This window comes from Ambystoma mexicanum, chromosome 6p (assembly GCF_040938575.1).
Source record: "Ambystoma mexicanum isolate Mex_15411 chromosome 6p, UKY_AmexF1_1, whole genome shotgun sequence".
Taxonomy (NCBI): Eukaryota; Metazoa; Chordata; class Amphibia; order Caudata; family Ambystomatidae; genus Ambystoma; species Ambystoma mexicanum.
In genome coordinates, this window is record NC_090935.1 from 1,304,633,305 (window position 1) to 1,304,653,258 (window position 19,954).

The 19,954-nt window shown below is 47.3% G+C and overlaps 1 protein-coding gene across 4 annotated transcripts in view; it reads right to left on the minus strand.

Annotated features, from left to right (window-relative positions):
- Positions 1-19,954, minus strand: part of DENND4C (DENN domain containing 4C) — a 2,555,958-nt gene that overhangs the window by 952,719 nt on the left and 1,583,285 nt on the right. For all 4 annotated transcript variants that reach the window (XM_069625964.1, XM_069625963.1, XM_069625962.1 and 1 more), the window contains exon 16: positions 7,480-7,612. In XM_069625964.1, coding sequence (XP_069482065.1) covers positions 7,480-7,612 — 133 coding nt within the window. The remainder of the gene's footprint in view (positions 1-7,479; positions 7,613-19,954) is intronic.

A 19,954-nucleotide genomic window follows, 5' to 3' on the forward strand; every position in this document is an offset into this window, starting at 1 on the left:
TAGTTCGAATAATAATGTCTTGCTTCTTTCCTTTTAGGTATGGAAAGGTATTTTGTTGTTGTCATGCAGAGACAAAGAATTCTTCACTGTTCTTTTGTCAGTATTTTTACACACGCATCTCACCACAGCATATTGCCCCCTTTTAGGTCAAATTAGGAAAGGGCTAACCTTCATTTTGATCATTCCTCTTCCCAGTGATAATTGCTCTCCATCACAGAGCCTATTTAGCCTCTTCCCATTATAAAAGAAAAAAGAAACATTCTCCTGTGTCCCATCTTCATTGAACAGGATGGAGAGCTCAACAAATTAAATACCAAGGTGAGCTTTTACTGGTCCTATAGTTACAAGTCTGTTCCTCCTATTTAAAAAGAAAACTAAGGAAGGGAAAATTGTTATTTTCTTCACAGAAATTCCATGTCTAGCTCTCAGGAAGGTAGAAGTCAGTTGGAGTTCCAGAAGGTTCCCGCAGAGTTCAGGTGAGCGTTACAGTTTCGTAGTGTTCTTTCTCTCTCTGCAGGTCCTTGGTTTCAGGTAACCTGGCATAAAGAACTGGACATTGTGAGCGTTACGCTGCCCACAGCAGAACAACACAAAGCATGTTCTGCTGTTTGGGTGTGGTTTAAATAGTCTCAGGTAAAGTAGGCCAGGTAAAATAGTCCCAGGCCTGCCAACCCAAAGTAGTCCAGGGAAAGTAGTCCCAGGCCTGCCACACCCAAAAGACTAGACCGCATAGCTCAGTTCCTTGTAACTGAGCTATGTGTGTGCCTCCATGTTGGCTGAACCCCCGTCAAGCTCCCCCCCACAAGTTAAATAGTTCCAAGTAAATAGTCCCATTCTAATGTTGGTCTTCATGATGGTTATGAGCCTGGCGCCAAAGGCGCCAGGACTGACTCAAAGAGTCTTGGATGAGGTTTTAAGGCCTTTGACCTGGGCCTAACTGGAAGGCTGACTTGCCAGTGAGGGCCAGGGTTGAGGGTCATGACAGTAGGTGATTCACAATCCCCCCTGGGGCAACCTTGTGTGTTCAAATCGGGTTCCCAGGTACGTACCTGGGAACCCGATTTGAACACACAAGGTTGCCCCAGGGGGGGATTGTGTTTACGTAACACTGTCAAATATCTAGAATCTGGGTGAAGTGGGATGGAAAAGAAGGCATTCTCCCAGAGGAAAAACTGCTTCAATTACATTGTTAAGAGTGCGTAAATCATGTACAAATCTTCACAACCCACCCTTTGATTTCTTTATCGGGTATATTGCCGTGTTGCATGGTGATGTAGATGTCTGTATGATGCCATAATGCATTTAGAGTCGAATACATTCTTTCTTCTGCTTCTCTGTACAATGGGTATTGTTTTGCTCGGAGAAGCAGCGCCGCTTGCTTTAACTTTATCTTTACTGCCTCTACTCCTTTTAATACCCCTACATCATGGGGCCCTTTTGTCCATAGTTTCTCTGGAACCTGTTGTAATGTGCTTGAGATGGATGCATGGACCTTCTGATGTAAGAGAGAATGCAATGAGAATGTTGTGGTATGAGTGAGAGAATGTTATCTGTAAAGGTTCTACATCTAGGCGGTTGAAGAGAGCATGGGTGATGTGTGACATCCTAATGTACCTTTGAGACATCCTAATGTACCTTGATGTAACTACAATACAACGTACTGGTAACTAACCTGATGAGCCTGCAGACCTACTTTAAATCAAAACCCTTTGTGATCTTCATCTGTGTGCCTGCTTCGCCTTCTTTAGCAAGTTAGGTGAGTATCGGTACCAGTTCTTCTGCTACTTTTACTGGGCAGGTTATTCGTAGCTATAATAGCATATCTCTCTCTTCCTCCCCATCTGAGAAGGTTGTTCATCCGTTATTCCTGTTACTGTCAGTGTTGGGTCAATGCATAACACTGTACGCTACTCCATGTTGTAATAGTCAGTCCCGCATAGGATCAACACGTCTTTGCAAGCTGTACCACTAGTGTGGTGCCTTTTATATCTTCCTTCCGGCACTGTGGTCTGAACAAGAATTCTGACAGCAATCAGCAGACCACCTCTCGTATTCCCAGGTCCCATCCCGGTAGTATATCAACCCCATACAAGAACATGCTAGGGTACATGCGTTGGCTTCATAGAGTGCTCCGAACATGTGCTGATAAAAAGAGTGCAGCCACTCATGTGTAATAGATGCCTGGCATGGGCACACCATCCCCTTTTCTGTGAATGATATTGTGGCATTCAGTTTGCCGAGCAAGTCTCTCCCTAGTATGTTGATAGGGGTGTCGTCGGAATACAAAAGTGGTGCTACGATGTGCTGCATCCTTATTTTTTGTGTTACGTTTTTCATTAAAGAAACTGCCAACACCGCCCCAGAGAAGCCCTACGGGTCCATCACCTTATTTGATGACGGGAATCCCCCTCCTTTATACAAGATTTGGTGGCTCCTGTATCTACGAGGAAGGAGAATTCTATTGGTCCTATTTTCACTGCTACCTCGGGATCTTCTTCGGGGCCATCAGTTACTGCTAGGACAGGACAAACTAGCTTTCTGCAGGCCTCCCAATTGTTGTGGATTACTCGGTGGGAAAGGGAATGGATTTCCTTCAACAACGCGGACCCCAGTGTAGTGGGGTATCACGCTCTATACTAACATCACTGCACTTCCTGCTGCTAGTGCTGGTGTTTGCAGCACATTTGGAGGTGCCAATCCACCATCCATCGCCCTCCCGCCCCTCGGGTCTGATGCAGCCTCTGTGGCTGAGGCATCTGTCCCTGCTGCAGCTGGAAGATGAGGGGCCACTACTGCTGTGGCAAACCCTTGCTGCTGTGCCATCTGGATTGCTTGTGCCTGAGCTTGTTGACCGAAGGGGCATGTGTGTGCGAAATACTCCATATCCCCACACAAAAAGCATGGTCCGAAAACCCTGTATCCTGCTCCCCAATATCATCTGCTGCTTCCTCGTTGTGGGTACCTGCTCCCCATTTGAAAGAACCCCCCCCCCCCTGCATGTAATTTCCCTGCTGTGGGGCTCTCCACTATGTCATATACTGCAGAAGCACATAATCCCCCTGCTGTGGTGCATTCCCACGGGAAACCCTCCCTGTTGGGCAGGTGCCACTGCGGCAGGTACGAGCATTGCCCCCTCCATTGTATACCGTGCCAGTTTGACACCTTCGCTCTCCTGCTTCCTTTTACAGTAGTGTACTATCGTTGCCTGTAGCTCTGGCCATCCCTTCACTTATATTCCCACAATCTTGTCCAACGATGCTTGGACGTCTGTCGGCAATCCCTTGACAAGTATGTGGTAAAACAACCTATGCACTCATCCCAGCACCTTCTTGTTTCCTGCATCCAGAGATCCTGCACCCGTTTTACATGCAGGGTCCTCGACAGGCTTCGTCTTATGTGCCATTACTATTCCCAAGTCATAGCTATCTAGTTACATGCTTCTCTGGACCTCCCACACGTGCGCTCAACAGTTGTTGAACGGAGCTCCATTGTGTGCGTTAGGGCTTAATTTCACCCCTTTGTACCTCATCTGTTGCCATATTTTGTCCCCTTGTTCTCCTATTATGGTCTCAAATAAACTTTTCATATCCCTTATTGCCAGCGTCACCCCAACAGTGCTTTTCTCGAGAGCCTGTATCTATTTGCTGGCCCCTGCCACAAGGGAGGGCAGGCTGCATATTAGGTTGTCCCAGTCCATTGTCTGCCACGGTACATAATATGCGTCCACTTTCTCCTTTTGGAACGGTGGCCTCTGGTTTGCACTGGGCCCTGGCCCCGTCCCCCTTTTGTGGCCTGATCCAGACCTACTTTTACCTTCCCCTCCCTACTACAAAGGGAGGTTGACCAGTCCCTTCCGGGCTCATCGATGTCCTGTCGCCTTCTTCGGGCCACACATGGAAACACTGACCTGCAGTCTCCTGGACCCACTGAAAAATATACTTTAGTATTTTATTGTGATATTGGGGCAACTTTTGACACATATGGTCAAGGGGCTATCTTGATAAGCCATTATCTCCAGTCTGGCTGACCTTCATGTCCCAATTACCCTAGGCCCCCCCTCCCACTTCTCTTTTCCTTCCCCTTTTTTCTTCCCTGTACCCTTTTATAGCAGTCTTCCTGGAACACCCTCAGCCACTCATATCCTCTTTATTTCTCCCTTTCGTTGTTCTCTCTCCCCTTTCCAACGATGCTTTTTTTTTTTTTAAGCATTGCTGGTCGCGGTCGGGCGCAGAGCGCTTGATCCACGGCCAACAATGGCACTAGACCACCAGGATCTGTTTGTGAAGCGGGGGGCTGCTTACTAGGTAAGCGGAATACCCCCCCCCCCCCCCCGAGGCCCCAAAGAATGGGGCCACACCTAAAGAGACACCTGGGGGCAGAAGGGTGATCATCTGCCCCCAGGGAAGGGGTTAAGGAAGAAAAAAAAAAATTGAACACGAAATAAGATGTAGGGTGGGGGCCACTAGCCACCAGGTATTTTTTTCCCCATTTAAAGGGGGTGGCCCTCTCCCCCAACCCAAAAGGAAGGGGGGGGCACCCCTTGTGGCACTCCCTGGGGGTAGATTTCTGCCCCTAGGAAGGGGCAAATGTCTTTTCACCGGGGGTAAGGTTCAGTAGACCACGAGGGATGGCTTGAAAGTGGGGCCATGATCGGAGAGTATTAGTGAAGATTTGTTTTTGCTGGGGTGACCATAGGTAACAAATGTTTTCTGTTTCGTTTACAGCTTTTTCTATGCGAGCAGCTGCAGCGTAATGCGAGTACTGTTTTTTATTATTGTACTGTTAGGGCCCACTGTCAGTGGGGTGGGTCAGACTGGGGCTGGATTGTTGGTGGTGTGGGTGGGAATGGGCCGTCTGGGGAGATATTTTTGATGGGCTTGGACACAATTGCAGGGGCAGGCCACAAAGTGCCCCACATGGCAGAAAATTGGTGTTTCCCTGGGAGCGGATGTCTCCCATGTGGGTTGACCTTCTGCAAACCCAGGCTGCCCCTCTGGCTGTGCTATGTTACAGATGTCACCTCCGAGGAGGAATGGGGATCCTGCCGGGGCTCCCTGGGACTGCCGCTGCACTTGGGGATGGTGAACCCACATGGAAGACGGGTGCCCAAGGCCAGATACCTGATCTCCAACCATCCTGGTATTCTGCCTGGCCTACGTTACAGCTTCTCCATCTGGGAAAGGACGGGGAATGTCCCGGGCCTCCCGGGACCCACCGCTGGGCTTGGGGACGTTCAACCCACACCGGGAGTCAGCCGGCCAGGAATATCACATCCAACAATTCTGGAGCACAGGCTGGGCTGCGATACAGAATTTACCCTGGGGGAGGGAAGGGGACCCTGCTGGGGGTTCCCTGGGGCTGCCGGTGTGATTGGGAATGGTACACCCACATGGTAAATGTATGTCGAAGGCCGGGGACATCACCTCGAACCATCCTGGAGTTCTGGAGTTCTGGCTGGGCTCCATTACAGCTTTTCCCTTCGGGGAGGTATTGGCACACTGCCGTGACTCCCTGGTGGGGAAAAGCTGTAACACAGGCCAGCAAGAACTCCAGGACGGTTGGAGGTGATGTCCCCAGCCTTGGACATCCATTTTCCATGTGGGTGTACCGTCCCCAAGCACAGCGGCAGCTCCCGGGAGCCCCGGCAGGGGCCACTTCCCTCCCCCTAAGAGAAATTCTCTATAGCAGCCCAGCCCGTGCTCCAGGATGGTCGGGGCTGATGTCCCTGGCCTTGGGCGGCTGTCTCCCATGTGGTTTCACCGTCCTGAAGCCCAGCAACGGTTTCAGGGAGCTCCGGAAGGGTCCCCGACCTTTCCCCGAGGGAGAAGCTATAACGCAAGCCAGCCAGAGCTCCAGGGCGTTAGGGGGCGATATCCCTGGCCTTGGGTGGCTGACTACCATTTGGGTTGAAAGTCTCCATGCCCAGCGTTGGTTCCAGGGAGGGCCAGGACATTCCCCATCCATTCCCGGAGGGAGGAACTGTAAGGCAGGGCAGCCAGAGCTCCAGCAAAGTTGGTGGTAATGTCCCTGGCCTTGGGTACCCGTCTCCCATGTGGGTCTTTGGCGGGCTTGTGGGTAATAAATTCTGGGGAGATTTGCGCACGTCAGACATCTGTGGATTCCCACAGGTGTCTTCTTCTCAGAAATGTATGGGTTTCCCGGTTTTCTTTGGTGGCTTCGACACCCTAGGCCCAAATTTGTAGACTGTCTCCCCAAACCCGTTGGGGGTTACCAGTGGTTTAGCCTTTTCCCTTTGCGCCCAGGTAGGTACACCTACATATGTGAGGTACTGTTTTCATCATGGTTTTCATAACGTTTCGACCCATTTGCTGCTGTCCTTTGTCACACAACCCTTTCATTTCCCGAATGTGACCTACATTTAGTCGCTGCTTTACGCACTATACACTTTTGTAACCTGCACAAGTCACGCACCCTTCAAAAGGTCTGCCTCTGCCCTTTCAAAAAAAGTATGCTTGCCCTTCCTCACCACATTTGTTTTCCTTATTTACACATGCTAAGTACGTCTGTTCAGACCGTAAGCAAAAACTCCTGTCTACCATGGCTCTGTTTTTGGCTTGTGGTAATGCTTGTTTTGTGAAACATTACAAAAAATGTGTGATTTCCTAACTGCAAGAGTCGGGGGAATGTAGCGGAGCATTGTTTTTCTCAAAATTCATAAAAGCCATTGCCGTACTAGGCCAACCATGTGCACCACATACCCTTTTTTCTGTAGTTTTCCTGCTTTTTCCCCAAACTATGGAATTTTTCCATACATAGTTGTTGCCTGAAATGCGCAAATCACCTTTCCTAAACTTGGAATTTGGTCTACTTTTCAGAAATGTATGCCTTTCTGTCCTCCCATTCAGCTTTCCTACCCTTTTCTTCCATTCCGTCCTATTGGAAAAAAAAGCCAAAATCGCCTACCTCTCACTAAACTGTTGATAACCATATCAAAATAATTTTTGGTCATTTTCTCTCACCCCCCTACAGCAAACTAGGATTGCTGGGTGGCGTTACGACGGCCTATATGTGGGGAAAAAGGGGGCCAATTTTGGCCGCAATATCATGTAACAAAAATGTTACAAGGTTGAATTGCGATATACCGAAATCACACAAAAAGGCTTTGGCATTGTGGGGGAAAACCCATGGCACTTAAAGGGTTAAATCGGTGCCCAAGCTAATATTATTACACAGTCCAATCCATGTGTACTTCCTGTTATAGAGATGGTTTGAAAATGAGTATAGGGCCCATTTTTTTTTAAAGTATAGGCGAGATCAGACTTTCTTCACTCTGACTTGGCTAAAAGGTTACTTTAGGAAGTGAGCGCCGTTTTTGTTTAACAAAGATTCTCTTTGTATACCTTCATGACAAAATGGACAAAACACAGTTGTTTCTTGAAAAGAAAACAAACTTGACTATAATTATGCAGAAAAAAGCTTAAACACATTTTCATTACAACACTAGAACAAAAGTCTGACCTGCTTGGTCCTCTTGGCGATGAAGGCAGGGCTGTTTGTAGTGCGACTGACAGGCGCATGCCCATTGAAAGAAACTGTGAGCTCCTGTGGCCGGTCGAACAACTGGAAGTCTAGCCGTGGGAAGTTTTTGTAGCTAATACAAGGAAATACACATGGTCAATCACACAGTTGTGAAACCTTTCATAAACAAAATGAATGGATTAAAATATAGAAAATGGAGGCACAGGAACCAGAAATCAAGGAAATACTGATCTATGCTGCTTCAAAGATTTTCCTCCAGAAAAAGCAATGAATCTTTCTACAAATATAATGAGATGACAACATTCTTAATTCAATTAAGGGATCAAATAGAATAACTGCTAACACTTGGAGAATATTTCCAGTGTATGCATAAATGTGTATTATAATGTAAAAGTGAGGCACATGTTTCAGGACTACATACAGACTATACTAAGCTCCAACAAGACTACAAATTGAATCTAAAGAAAACGCCATACTGTCAAAGACGAGAGCTAAGAAGCAAATATAAGAATTCCTTCATGGCAATGGTACTAATGCTTGGAGCAATGACAATATTTACAGTCAGATAAACATCCTGTTCCGAAATCTTTTCCTTATAAACATAACTGATAACTTCGATCTTTCCTGCAGTGGGGCCAAGCAGGACCTTGTGTACCAAATAGTCTTATGGTTCATGAGATGTTTAACAGTAAGAAAATAGGCAGACCAGTTCTTTACGTGGGATAAGAAATTGAGCGGTGTTCTAAAGCGCTGCAATGCAATATTTGAGGGCGGAGCCTAAAAAGGGTCTCACACAGTCGCAAATCCCAAGTAGCTAATCAAGCTTTCAAAGTTGAGTGACCTGTGTAACTAAAGGAGTGACTTGACAGTCAATCAAGTTTACATATGTGCAATGAATGGGCAACAATTGTGGTTTAAAAGATTTATCCTTGCACAGGCAATCACCTACTGGTATTCAGAAATGGTCTTTCAAGACTGGCATGCCCTAGACACTATCCTATACCCTGCCGACACCCTTCCTTCCACCTACATCACCATTTCCAACTAGTTCAGACTATGCACACAGTCTTAGCCGTACCACCAGGATCCCCACTCGAGAGGTTGTATCCTTGAATCATACAGAAGACCATTCGCTCACACCTAAGATTTCAGCAGATATCAAAACCAACCCCATTAACGGCAACAATAGGACACTTCGCCTAAGATCACTCACTAAACTACTCCATGATCACCACACCCCCTCTTTCAGGACACCTAAAACATCCAAAGCCAATGTCCCCTGGACAAATAAACATAAGCCACCCACCGCCTTGACCCCTAACAGAACCCCCAACGGCCCCTCAGCCTCTGACGCCCAGGATTTCTGCTGCAGTTTAAACCTAAGCCACCTTCTAACGTCAAAAGTGCCCTCATCAATGCCCGGTCACTAGAAGCTCATACTATCGAAATTTACGACCTAATCACTGAACAAAATCTGGACCTACTGATAATCACAAAATCATGGCTTCACCAAGACTCGGAACCTCCACTAGCTCTGGCTATACCGCCAGACTACAATATTTTCAGAACTGATAGAACTCACACCAAAGGAGGTGGTGTAGCCATCATAGCTAGGAGCAATTTGCAACTCAGGTGAAGCCCCATTGAAGATATCTCAGGTTACGAACTTCTGCTAGTTAAACTCGCCATGAATGAGCAAACCATGATCAATATTGTAGTTATATATAGAACACCCAGTTCCAATAGTCACCCTGAAACAGATATCCCACTACTTCTCACACCTCTCATCAAACCCAACAGGAAATGCATTATACTTGGAGACCTGAATCTAGGTTACAACGATGACCAAGCACACAAAGCTGCAATCCTACTTTCAGCACTCAAAAACATGAACTTTACCCAACTGGTGAATGCTCCCACACATATCAAGGGCAGAATCCGGACTGGATCCTGTCACTTAACACCAGACTAACCATAGATTCAATTACCCCCCTCGGCTGGACAGACTATTTCTGCATAAAGTTCATCTTCATGAGTGATAAACCCCGTCCTCCCAAGACTAAAATATTGGACACCTTCGAAACAAGAAATCCTCGTAAGCTCACAGTAGAGAACTTCGCCCCTATCTTCAACAAGACTCTTGAAACTAACTTAATCGCCAGCAATGACCCAAGTATCATTGTAATCATTGCAGACTACTACCATAAATGCCTCACCCTTACTATTGACGAAGTAGTGCCTATTTCAACCAAAACGCGTCGTACCGGCAAAAAGAACCATTTCCGGTTTGACGAAGAACTAGTTTCCCTAACATGCCCATATGAAACATCCCACCCCTGACTCCGCTAAAGCCTTCAAGGACGCCAACAAAATCTATATAACAGCCATCATTTCCCATAAAGCTAAAACATACAACACACGTATCAGCAATGCCTCATCAGATTCCAAAGGACTCTTCTCTATTCTCGAGTCTTAGAGAATTAGAAAACCCCATTCCAATCACGAACCCCTGCCAATTCCAGCAAAGAATGGTGCACCACCATTCAAGACGCACTCTCCACTAAAATTGCTCTGCTTCAAAACAAAATATCTACCAAAAGACTTATTAGCAGATAAAAACGTCTCAAACACTAACCCCCGTCCCACCCCCAGTGAAAATCCTAAACCCCTATTCCATTTTGCCCCGGTCACCCAAGAACTGGTGCTCGGCACTATCTCTAAGTCAAAAGCCTCCAACTGTAAAGGAGATAGCGTCCCAGCTAAACTACTGAAAGCATGTGCATCCACTCTCACCCCCGCCATTACCAACTTTGTCAATTCCTCCTTCAACACTTATACAGTCCCAGCTAGCATTAAAGAATCCTTGGTCACCCAACTTCTAAAAAAACCAACACTGGACCTCCACAGTACCAAATCGTAGCACGGAAAAGGCCCTCCTGGATCTCAAAATCCAGATGGACACCATCAGAGATTCAGGGAAACTCTGTATTCTCTTGCTGTTAGACCTCTCTGCAGCATTTGACCTCGTGGATCACGATAAACTGTGCATATCACTAGCCAATGATTTCAACTTCTCTAATGATGCCACCATCTGGGTGAAATCTTGCCTTGCCAAACGTACCTCTAGAGTGGCCATAGGCAAAGAAGCTGCTGATCCCATACCAGTAACCATAGGAGTACCCCAGGGTTCATGCCTCTCCCCAACACTCTAGAATGCCCACACAAAGTTCCTCTTCTCTACTCTAGACGATATGGGTGTCACCTACACCTACTTTGCAGATGACACCCAGATCCTCATACCCATCACAGGGAACTATGACCAGGACACTTTGACCATTAACAAAATATACGCCATCATCCAAAACTGGATGGCGCTGAATAGCTATCGTGGGATCACCAACTAAAATAGCTGCCCTTCCTTCAGCCTACACCTCTATTAACATTGACGGTACTCTGATCCCAGTTCTCTAGCAAGTAAAAACATTAGGCGTATACCTAGACGCTAAGCTCACTATGACCAAATATATTAGTACGTTTTCATCATCCACGGCTTACACATCCAAACATATCGCACTAAGTCGACAATTCCTGACTCCATCCAATTGCCTCTCCCTGGCTAGAGCGTTGGTATTATCCAAGTTGGACTATTGCAACGTGTTACTACTAGGGATCTCCAATACAAACATCAGCAAACTGCGACTTATGCAAAATAAAGCTTTAAGAGCAGCATTAGGGATAAGAAAGTGCAATCTCATCTCCAAGATCAGGAAGGATGCCCACCGGCTACCCATCAAAGCCAGAATTATCTTTAAAACTCTTTGCAGCGCACATAAATGTCTTGGCAAAAAAGCCCCAATCTATCTTAACAACGCGTTACAGAAGGGAGTAGTTTCTTACCTGTAACTCCATTTCTCCAGCGTTGGTATCTTTCATGGATTCACGTGCTTAGAATATTCCCCGTCGTCAGGCTGGGAACCCTCTGTATATTTATGAAACGTTTTCCATTGGAACAAACTCGACACTTCTGTGTCCTATCTACGTCGTTTTGGTCGGCTTACGCATGACCCAATAGGACATATGGTATAAATAGCCCTGCCCCCACGGCTCCCTTCAGATTTTAACCCCCAAAGTAGTAGGGGTATATCAAGTTTGCATTCAGGGGAGGCCGCGGGCGCATGTGAATCCATGAAAGATACCAACGCTGGAGAAATGGAGTTACAGGTAAGAAACTACTCCCTTCTCCAGCATTGGATCTTTCATGGATTCACATGCTTAGAATAGATTATATAGCAGTACTCCTAATCTGGAGGTGTGCAATGCAAACCAATACTACAAGAACAGCACATGAAGTTAGCAATAGAAACCCCAATCATGGTACATTGACAGGAGGATACACCCCTCTGTGGTGCTTACCTTACTGAAACAGGTGTCGCAGGACTGCCCGCCCCATATGCACATCTGCTGCATGCTGTTGCTCTAGGCAGTAATGCCGAGTAAAGGTATGCGGCACCAACCAGGATGCCGCCTGACAGACGTCCACCAGCGGGATTCCGGATCACAATGCCGCCGATGACGAGGTGGATCTTGTTGAGTGAGCCTTTGGATGTCTTTCCAGAGGCTTCCCTGCTTTAGAGTGGCAGAAGGCAATAGTTGATGACACCCAGCGGGCTAGTCCTTGTTTGGAGTTTGGTTTTCCCTTTACAGAGGGCCCATTAACCACAAACAGTTGTCTCATACGCCTAAAATCCTAAGTACGTCTCAGAAAAAACTTCAATGCTCTTTTGACGTCCAATGTATGGAGAGCTTTTTCTGTGAAAGAAGAGGCTGCTGCGAAGAATGTTCGCAGCACAATCGAAGAATGCTTGTGGAATGTAGTTGGAACTTTTGGTATAAAATGGGGTTAGTTGCCAATATCACCTTGTCCTTGAAGAAACGGAAGAATGGGAGATCAATCACTAGTGCTTGCAGCTCCGACGGTCTTCTTGCTGAAGTAATAGCCACCAAAAAGGCCATTTTCCACGACAAACATTTTAGGGATGACGACATAGGCTCAAAAGGAGCCTTCATTAGCCCTGACAGCACCAGGTTGAGACTCTAATTAGGAGAGAACTTTTTGGCTGGAGGAAAGGTCCGAAATAACCCTCTCAGGAAATGCTTGACCAGTCGATCGCTGAATGGACATGAATGCCTTTTAGAGAACCCTCTTTTCGCTAAGTGTAGCAAATATGGCAGAACTTGTTCTAATGCAATGTTTAGGGGGTCCACCCCGGTTGATCCCTACACCACACAGAATCTTTTCCACCTACATGCATATGAAGTATTTGTGGACGGAGCTCACGCTGCCTCTAAAATTCGGAGGCAATCTGAAGAAATGTTCAGGGCCCCAAACTCCGAGAAGTCAGGAGCATAGCTGTCAGGCTGACGGAGCCCGGGTCGTGCTCCCTTGTCTTGGGATAGAAGGTCCGGAGTCTTCTGGAACCTCACTGGCTCCGTCACCGATAGCTGGAGCAGGTCCGAAAACCACGACTGCCTCGAGGAGCAATTAGAATCACACGACATGGATATTTGTGAACCCACTGGAGGGTCTGTCGAATGAGCAGAAACGGAGGGAACGCATACGCGAACCTGTCCGTCCACGGGAAGGAGAATGCCTCCCCCAGCGAGCCGGGTTGTGGCCATCTGCTGGCGAAATGCCTGCACTTCTTGTTCTCTCGGGTTGCAAAAAGATCCAGAGAAGTATGACCCCACTTCTTGAAGATGTTCAACAGTTGTTGATAGTCAACTCAAACTCATGTAGTTGATTCATCTCTCTGCTGAGAGTCTGCTTGTACATTGTTCACCCCTCGCAGATGGTAAGCCACTATGCTCATTTCCTGTTTGAGGGCCCAATGCCATATTTCCTGAGCTTCGCTCGAGAGCGTTCTGAAATGAGTTCCCCCTTGCTTCCTGAGGTAGAACATTGTTGTTCTATTGTCCGTTAATATTCTTACGACTGATCCCCATATGTGCGATAAAAATGATTTCAGAGCCCAACGTACCACTCTTAACACCAGCACATTGATGTGAAGGGTCGACTCTCCTGGGGACCATTGGCTTTGAACCTTTAGGGATCCCAGATGGGCTGCCCATCCTGTCTGAGACGCATCCGTTAACACTGTCAACTGAAAATCCAGTTCCAGCAGAGGCATCCCTCTCGTCAGATTGTCTGAGAGTTTTGCCACCACTAAAGCGCCTCTAGAAGCTTGCTGCTGATACTCAACTTGTCGGACCACAATCCACGACTTTGAGACCATCGGTCTGCCAGAAATTCCTGTTTCGGTCTCATGAAGAGACGACAGTTGTTCACTAGCGGAATACATGACGCCATGGCTCCAAGCAGCGACATACATTTTCTGACTGACACTCTGGTGCCATTTTTCCACTCCTTTGCTTTTTGCTTGAATTTTGGAACTCTCCCCAAGGACGGCTTCACTAGCCCTGATTGAGTTTGGAACTCCGCGCCCAAAAATACCAAGCTCCTTGAGGGAGACAAAAAAAGAGTTTTCAAAGTTGATTGCAAAGCCTAACCACTGCAGCAGTTGCATGGTGGCCTCTAGGCTTGCTTGCGCCACTGCCGGCGACGAGCCCCTTACCAGTCAGTCGTCCAGGTAAGGGTAGACGTGATGACTATTTCTTCGTAGCCATGCTGCCACTGGAGCCAAGCATTTCGTGAACGTCCTGGGAGACGATTTCAGGCTGAATAGAATAACTTTGAATTGGTAATGACTCTGACCCACCTCCGAAATTCTTTGTGTCGTCGTTGCATGGGTATGTGGAAATATGCGTCTTGTAGGTCTAACGATGCCTGAAAATCTCCCGGCTGTATAGACCGGATGACCACCTGAAGTGTAAGCATTTTGAACTTCAGGCGTTGCAGAGTCTTGTTGAGAGCTCGAAGGTCCAGAATGGGTCGCTATTTGCCGTTGGGTTTTTTGACCACGAAGTAACGGGAGTAAACTCCTAGACCTCTCTCGGCCACCGGAACAAATTCTATAGCCCCTTTTTGCAGCAGAAGCACAACCTCCTGTTTTAATATGTGAATATGGGGTTGTGCCGAGTACACAGGTGGAATGTGGGATGGCATGTTCTTGAACTGCAAAGAGTGCCCTAGTTTTACCGTGTACAACACCCAACGGTCTGATGTTATTCTTTCCCACTCGTCGACGCGACGGGACACTCTGCCTCCCAGGACATCCTGAACATCGTCATTGCTGGGACTTTGATTGCTTACTTTTGGTGGACGAAGACTGTCCTCTTCTCCTAGAAACCTGGAAATCTCGGCTTCTTCGTGTCGCTTGGACAGCTCGCCTGTAACCTTGGGAGGAGTATGATGATCTATTGAAACTCCGATCCCTGGATGCCACGAACCGGGAATTCCCTGATGCTCCGCGGAAGGGGCGAAAGGCTGAAATGCTCGGCCACTTTGTAAGGCTCCCAGCGACCTTGCAGTTTCTGATCTTCCTTCATGTCTTTAAGGGCTTCGTCCACTTTCTCCCCGAATAACTGCTCACCTTCACATGGCATATCGAGAACCTTATATTGGACCTTCGGCCTAAGGTTTGTACATTTTAGCCAGGTTTGTCTTCTTAACACCACTGTGCTCTTCAAGCAGGTGCTCCCAGATGGGGGCCAAGCGATGCCACATTTCACGGTTGTATCTTGCCATGATAGCTAACGAGTTACCCGCCTTGAGCGTCGTCGCTCCCACTGACAAGACCTTCTTACCAAAGGCATCCTGCCTTCTAGCTTCACTGTCCGGAGGTGTTGTACACTTGTGTTGCGATCTGGCTTTTCAGCCAGCTGCTGCCGACACTACTGATTCCGGGGAGGGCTGTGCGGTCAAACATTTAGGAGTAGAATCCGGAGCTTTGAATTTCTTTTCCAACCTGCCCTTGATTGCAGGTTCCGAAAATGGATGGTGCATGGTTCGCAAGCCTTCCTGCCAAACTTGGTCCAGAATTGGAACCGAGAAGACTGACTTTCTCCTCTTCCCCATATGGTCAAATAAGAAGCATTCCTTCTTCTCTTCCTCTGGGGTCAGACCAAATTCGATACAGGCTTTCCCCATCATAGCGTGAAAGGAGCCGATGTCATCTGGAGTTGACAGCTGTGCTGGGCTTCTAGGAGCTTCCACTTCTGCCTCCGATTCCCATGTAGGATCCCTCGAAGGGGACGATGAAATGTCCGAGAAGGAGTCTCTAGGCCCTTGATGTGACTCAGAATCTTGCAATTCACCTTCTTCTGGGTGTGAGCGGGCAGGTTCCTCGCTAACCGGACAGGAGACCGGCAAACGGGTCGGTGACGTTGACCATGGAGCAGGACCTGGTGCGTCGCCGACAGGTATCACTGGTATTCCTGGAGGTGTAACTATGGGGGGGTAACCTTGCGTCTAATTGGCTCAAGAGAGACTGCAGCGTGGTCAACACTTGTAAAGATAACACCGACTGCGGATTTAGCAGAGACGATGTAGAGGGGGCATTTTGTATCCCTGAGACAGTCGACGAGCCAATGCCCTGTAAGCCAAGATCAGCTGGACAAACAATCTGTTCACAGTCTTCCTCCATAGACGATACTGAGAACGCCGATTCTTGCTGGAATAGGCTATCTGGCAGAACTGTATCGTACACTGCCGGTTGCCAAACCTCTGGAGGATCCACCATCGACGATGTAAGTTTTGGAGCCACTTCAATCGTCACTGCCGGGGTCGACGAGGCTACTGCAGGTAACGACTGTGCAGGTGGTAGCAAAGCCGTTGACGACGGGACTCCTGTTGACGGCGGTGGTAGCTGTGACGCAGGCTCTTTAGGCGATCCTGCCTTTTTGAAGCTGGACATGTGATTCGTCGAATCTCTACTCGAGGAAGACCTGTGATGGTCCCCTGAGGAGGAGCTCTTCAAAGGGTCTTTCTTGTCCTTTTTTGACAAAGAGGAAGATTTCCCTTGTTGGCAGTCCTGGTCCACACGACCATGCTTTGCTGATCAAGAGGAGTCTTTCGCCGGATGCTTTCCCAACGAGGAACGCTTTTCCATAGGACGTGGCTTCTTCGCCGGAGGCTTTGCAGATGCAGAGCGGCGATGAACTACCGGGGACTTAGGCCTCGATGACAGACTGTGTACAGAACCTACCAACGATGAAGGATAGGCCCCTTTGTTCAACCACGTCACTAGACGCCTATCACGGTCTCTCAGCGTCTTCTGTGAGAATCCCTTACAAATCTCACAGCTGTCCGCAGAATGATGCGGGTGAAGACAAAGGCAATCCATGTGCCCATCTCCTTCGGAGACTTTCTTCATTCCGCTCGTGGGACACGGGCGGAACAACGCCTGCCCAGACATTGGGAAAGAAAAAATTCAACCTTGTAGAGTAGAAACACAAGGTTATCCCGACTACTTTGGAGACGGTTGAAAATCTGAAGGGAGCTGCACGGGCGGGGCTATTTATACAATACGTTCTATTGGGTCATGCGTAAGCGGCCCAAAACGACGTAGATAGGACACAGAAGTGTCGAGTTTTTTCCAATGGAAAACGTTTTAATAAATATGCCGAGGGTTCCCAGACTGATGACGGGTAATATTCTAAGCATGTGAATCCATGAAAGATCCAATGCTGGAGAAAAAAGAAAACATCAGAACACTGAGATCTAATGACAATCAATATTTAGTGCCACCCTGCTACAACAATATCAGAGTAGGGGGCAGTAGCTTCCATGTCCTAGCCCCTAAACACTGGAACTCCCTCCGCATCAACATCAAAAAAGAGACTTCCTTCCCCAGCTTTAGAAAGCAGCTGAAAACATGGTTGTGTAACCAATACTAGTACTATGTTTGAACCTGTACTAGTGTAACCCTCATCTGTTTAACCTGTAAATGTTGTTTATTAGTGCTTTGTATGATCTGCGGATTATAAATGATTTCTGTACGCTGCTCAAATTTATGACTTAGATGTCTGTAACCACGCCGTGATATCCCGGGTTCTGGGCATGTAACAAATGGAAAAATAAATAAATATTTAAATATGGTTAATGTCTATAAAAACATTTACCAAAATAAATACATTCAAATATGAAACAGAACATCAAATCAAAAGAGGTCAGTACAACATGCAATTCAACAGTTCTTCTGAAAGAAATCAAACTAATTAAAAGGCATTCTTATGATAATACTGTAATACAGTGTGTGGCAAAAAATCAATGTATTCTCTTATAATTTCCTTTTTCCTGTTTGAGAAGTACCTAATTTCACATTTCTTTAACGGATGTTGTGATTCTAAACATTACTGAAGGTGACATCTAATGGCAAAGAGCAGTGTTGCCACTCATTTGTAAAGACATTTTGTGAGGAAGGTCAGTTCGGGGAGCCTTGGCAGAGCTCTGGCTCAAGGGTAATATTTAGAGACTGCCAGAGCTGAACCCAGGCTAGCCCTGGCCCACTTGGGGCAGACTTCTACTGTGTCAATTTGTAGTTGGCGCTTGGGTGTGTGGAACGACCTCAGACAGGTGGTGGTGCACCTGCCTTGTATTTTCTGCTTTGGCTAATATGTGGCGCTATAGGTGTCCATTCTAAGATGTAACTATTGTCATGGGAATGAGTATTTCAGAGCAGAAATGGCATAGGAAGATGGACACAGACTCTAGATGCTGTTTGGTTATGTGTCGACCCAGTCAACGCCCATCTTCATGCTTAACCAGTGTCAATCTCTGCCCATTCCCAGCCATTCCCGCCCAAACCACGCCACTGGGGGTTGGAGGTCTCCTTTATGTTGTTTATGTGCACACTTGCTTTCGTTTACCAGCCCTGAACCCTATTGCTCTGTATGTAGTCAAGCTGAATGCATGGATGACGCCTCTCCTCTCCCGGGGTCCGCTCACATCAAAAGCAACAAATACACCCCTGCATGAGCTTCATTGACTCCTGAAAGCACAAACTGTCTGTGGCTATTGCATGCATTTTTAGCCAATCAACATTATTTGGGAGGTGATGTGCGTTTTGAGCTTTTTTCGTTCTCTCCATTGTGCAATAACACTTGTTGGATTAGAATACAAATGTTTTTTCATTTTACATCATTTTATTGTATAACACTGTGTACATACAGCATCAATGTACAAATAGAACGGAATCAACGTGTTATCTTCACAGGTTTTGAGGAATTGTTCTTGTAAACAATCTTGTAAACCTGTCCATGTTTAGATGGTATTCAAAGTGCAAACCAAGGAACAACCTGTGCTGCCTCTTCCACTCTGATGCTTTGCAGCTGCAGCGTGAAAGTGCCTGGAATCTACATAGAGTTACCAAAGGTGCACTGCTGACTTTTGCCCCGTGTAGGTCACTGAACACAAAGAGGTGAGAAGGATGGGGCTGCCCGGGCACCAGCGGGGGAAGGACTCCAAGAAAGAGGACCGTTTTAAAGCAGGACTACGAGTAGCATTGGTTTTGGTAAAAGTATGCTGGGCTGATGGGGTCGAACATATTTTGCGTTGTCCTCGCCGGGCCACCTCTAATGGCCGGCCGGCGCCTCCCCCGCAGCGGTGCATGGATGCCCTCATTTGCTTACTTCTCTATGGTTGTAAATTGTTCGGTCAAGTAATGGTTAACAAAGGTCTTGCTAACACGGGTGAAATGCAGCGGTCCCTGCAGGGACGGGGTGGAGATAAGAGGGTACCCGACGGGAATGGGATTTTGTAATTTAAATGTAATATGGCTGCGCATGCAGGTCAACAAATTAAAGCAGGTACCAGCGGCTAACGCTGTTCGAGGTGCATAGCGCAGGTATCGCGGGGTGGCAGGTGCACCACTATGGCTCTGAATGGGTTCCTGCCTTCACCAACTAATTTGATTTATAAGTGCAAATGTCGCACTTGTACCCTTGCAGGCTCCTGCCCCAAGGGACGGGGATTTTAGATTGGTTTGTCGGCCACCGCGCCGCATATCCTTGGCGCGCTGCTTCTATAAGGCATTGATGCAGGCAGAGGACAGAACCTTTATTTAAAACCACCCACGAGTGCCATCAACTTTGTAAGTATGTCTAGGAGTTGCGTACCCTTCACTTTGAAATTCCTGCAAAGCTCCAGAAATTCATATTCTTTCGTACTTGGGAGAGATTTGTATGTTGTTCAGTGGTCATGCACAGGGGGAAAGCGATCCCACTGGTGCCTGTGTGTGGCCTCACTGTACAGGGTGGAGCCGTTATATCTGCAGGGTGTGGCTGGAAAGCCAGGGTCTTCAGTTGTGTGTAGTGTGACGAACCGCATCATAAATGGAGCTCTCTGCAGTGCTGTTGCATGTAGTGGCAGATTCCTCCAAACAGTAGTATGCGTGCTAGGTTTGACTTCACCTGGGCAGCTTGGCAAAGTGTGTTGTGCATCGATCGATGGTTCACTCGATTGTACACCGTCTTGCTTGCCATGCACTGTACACAT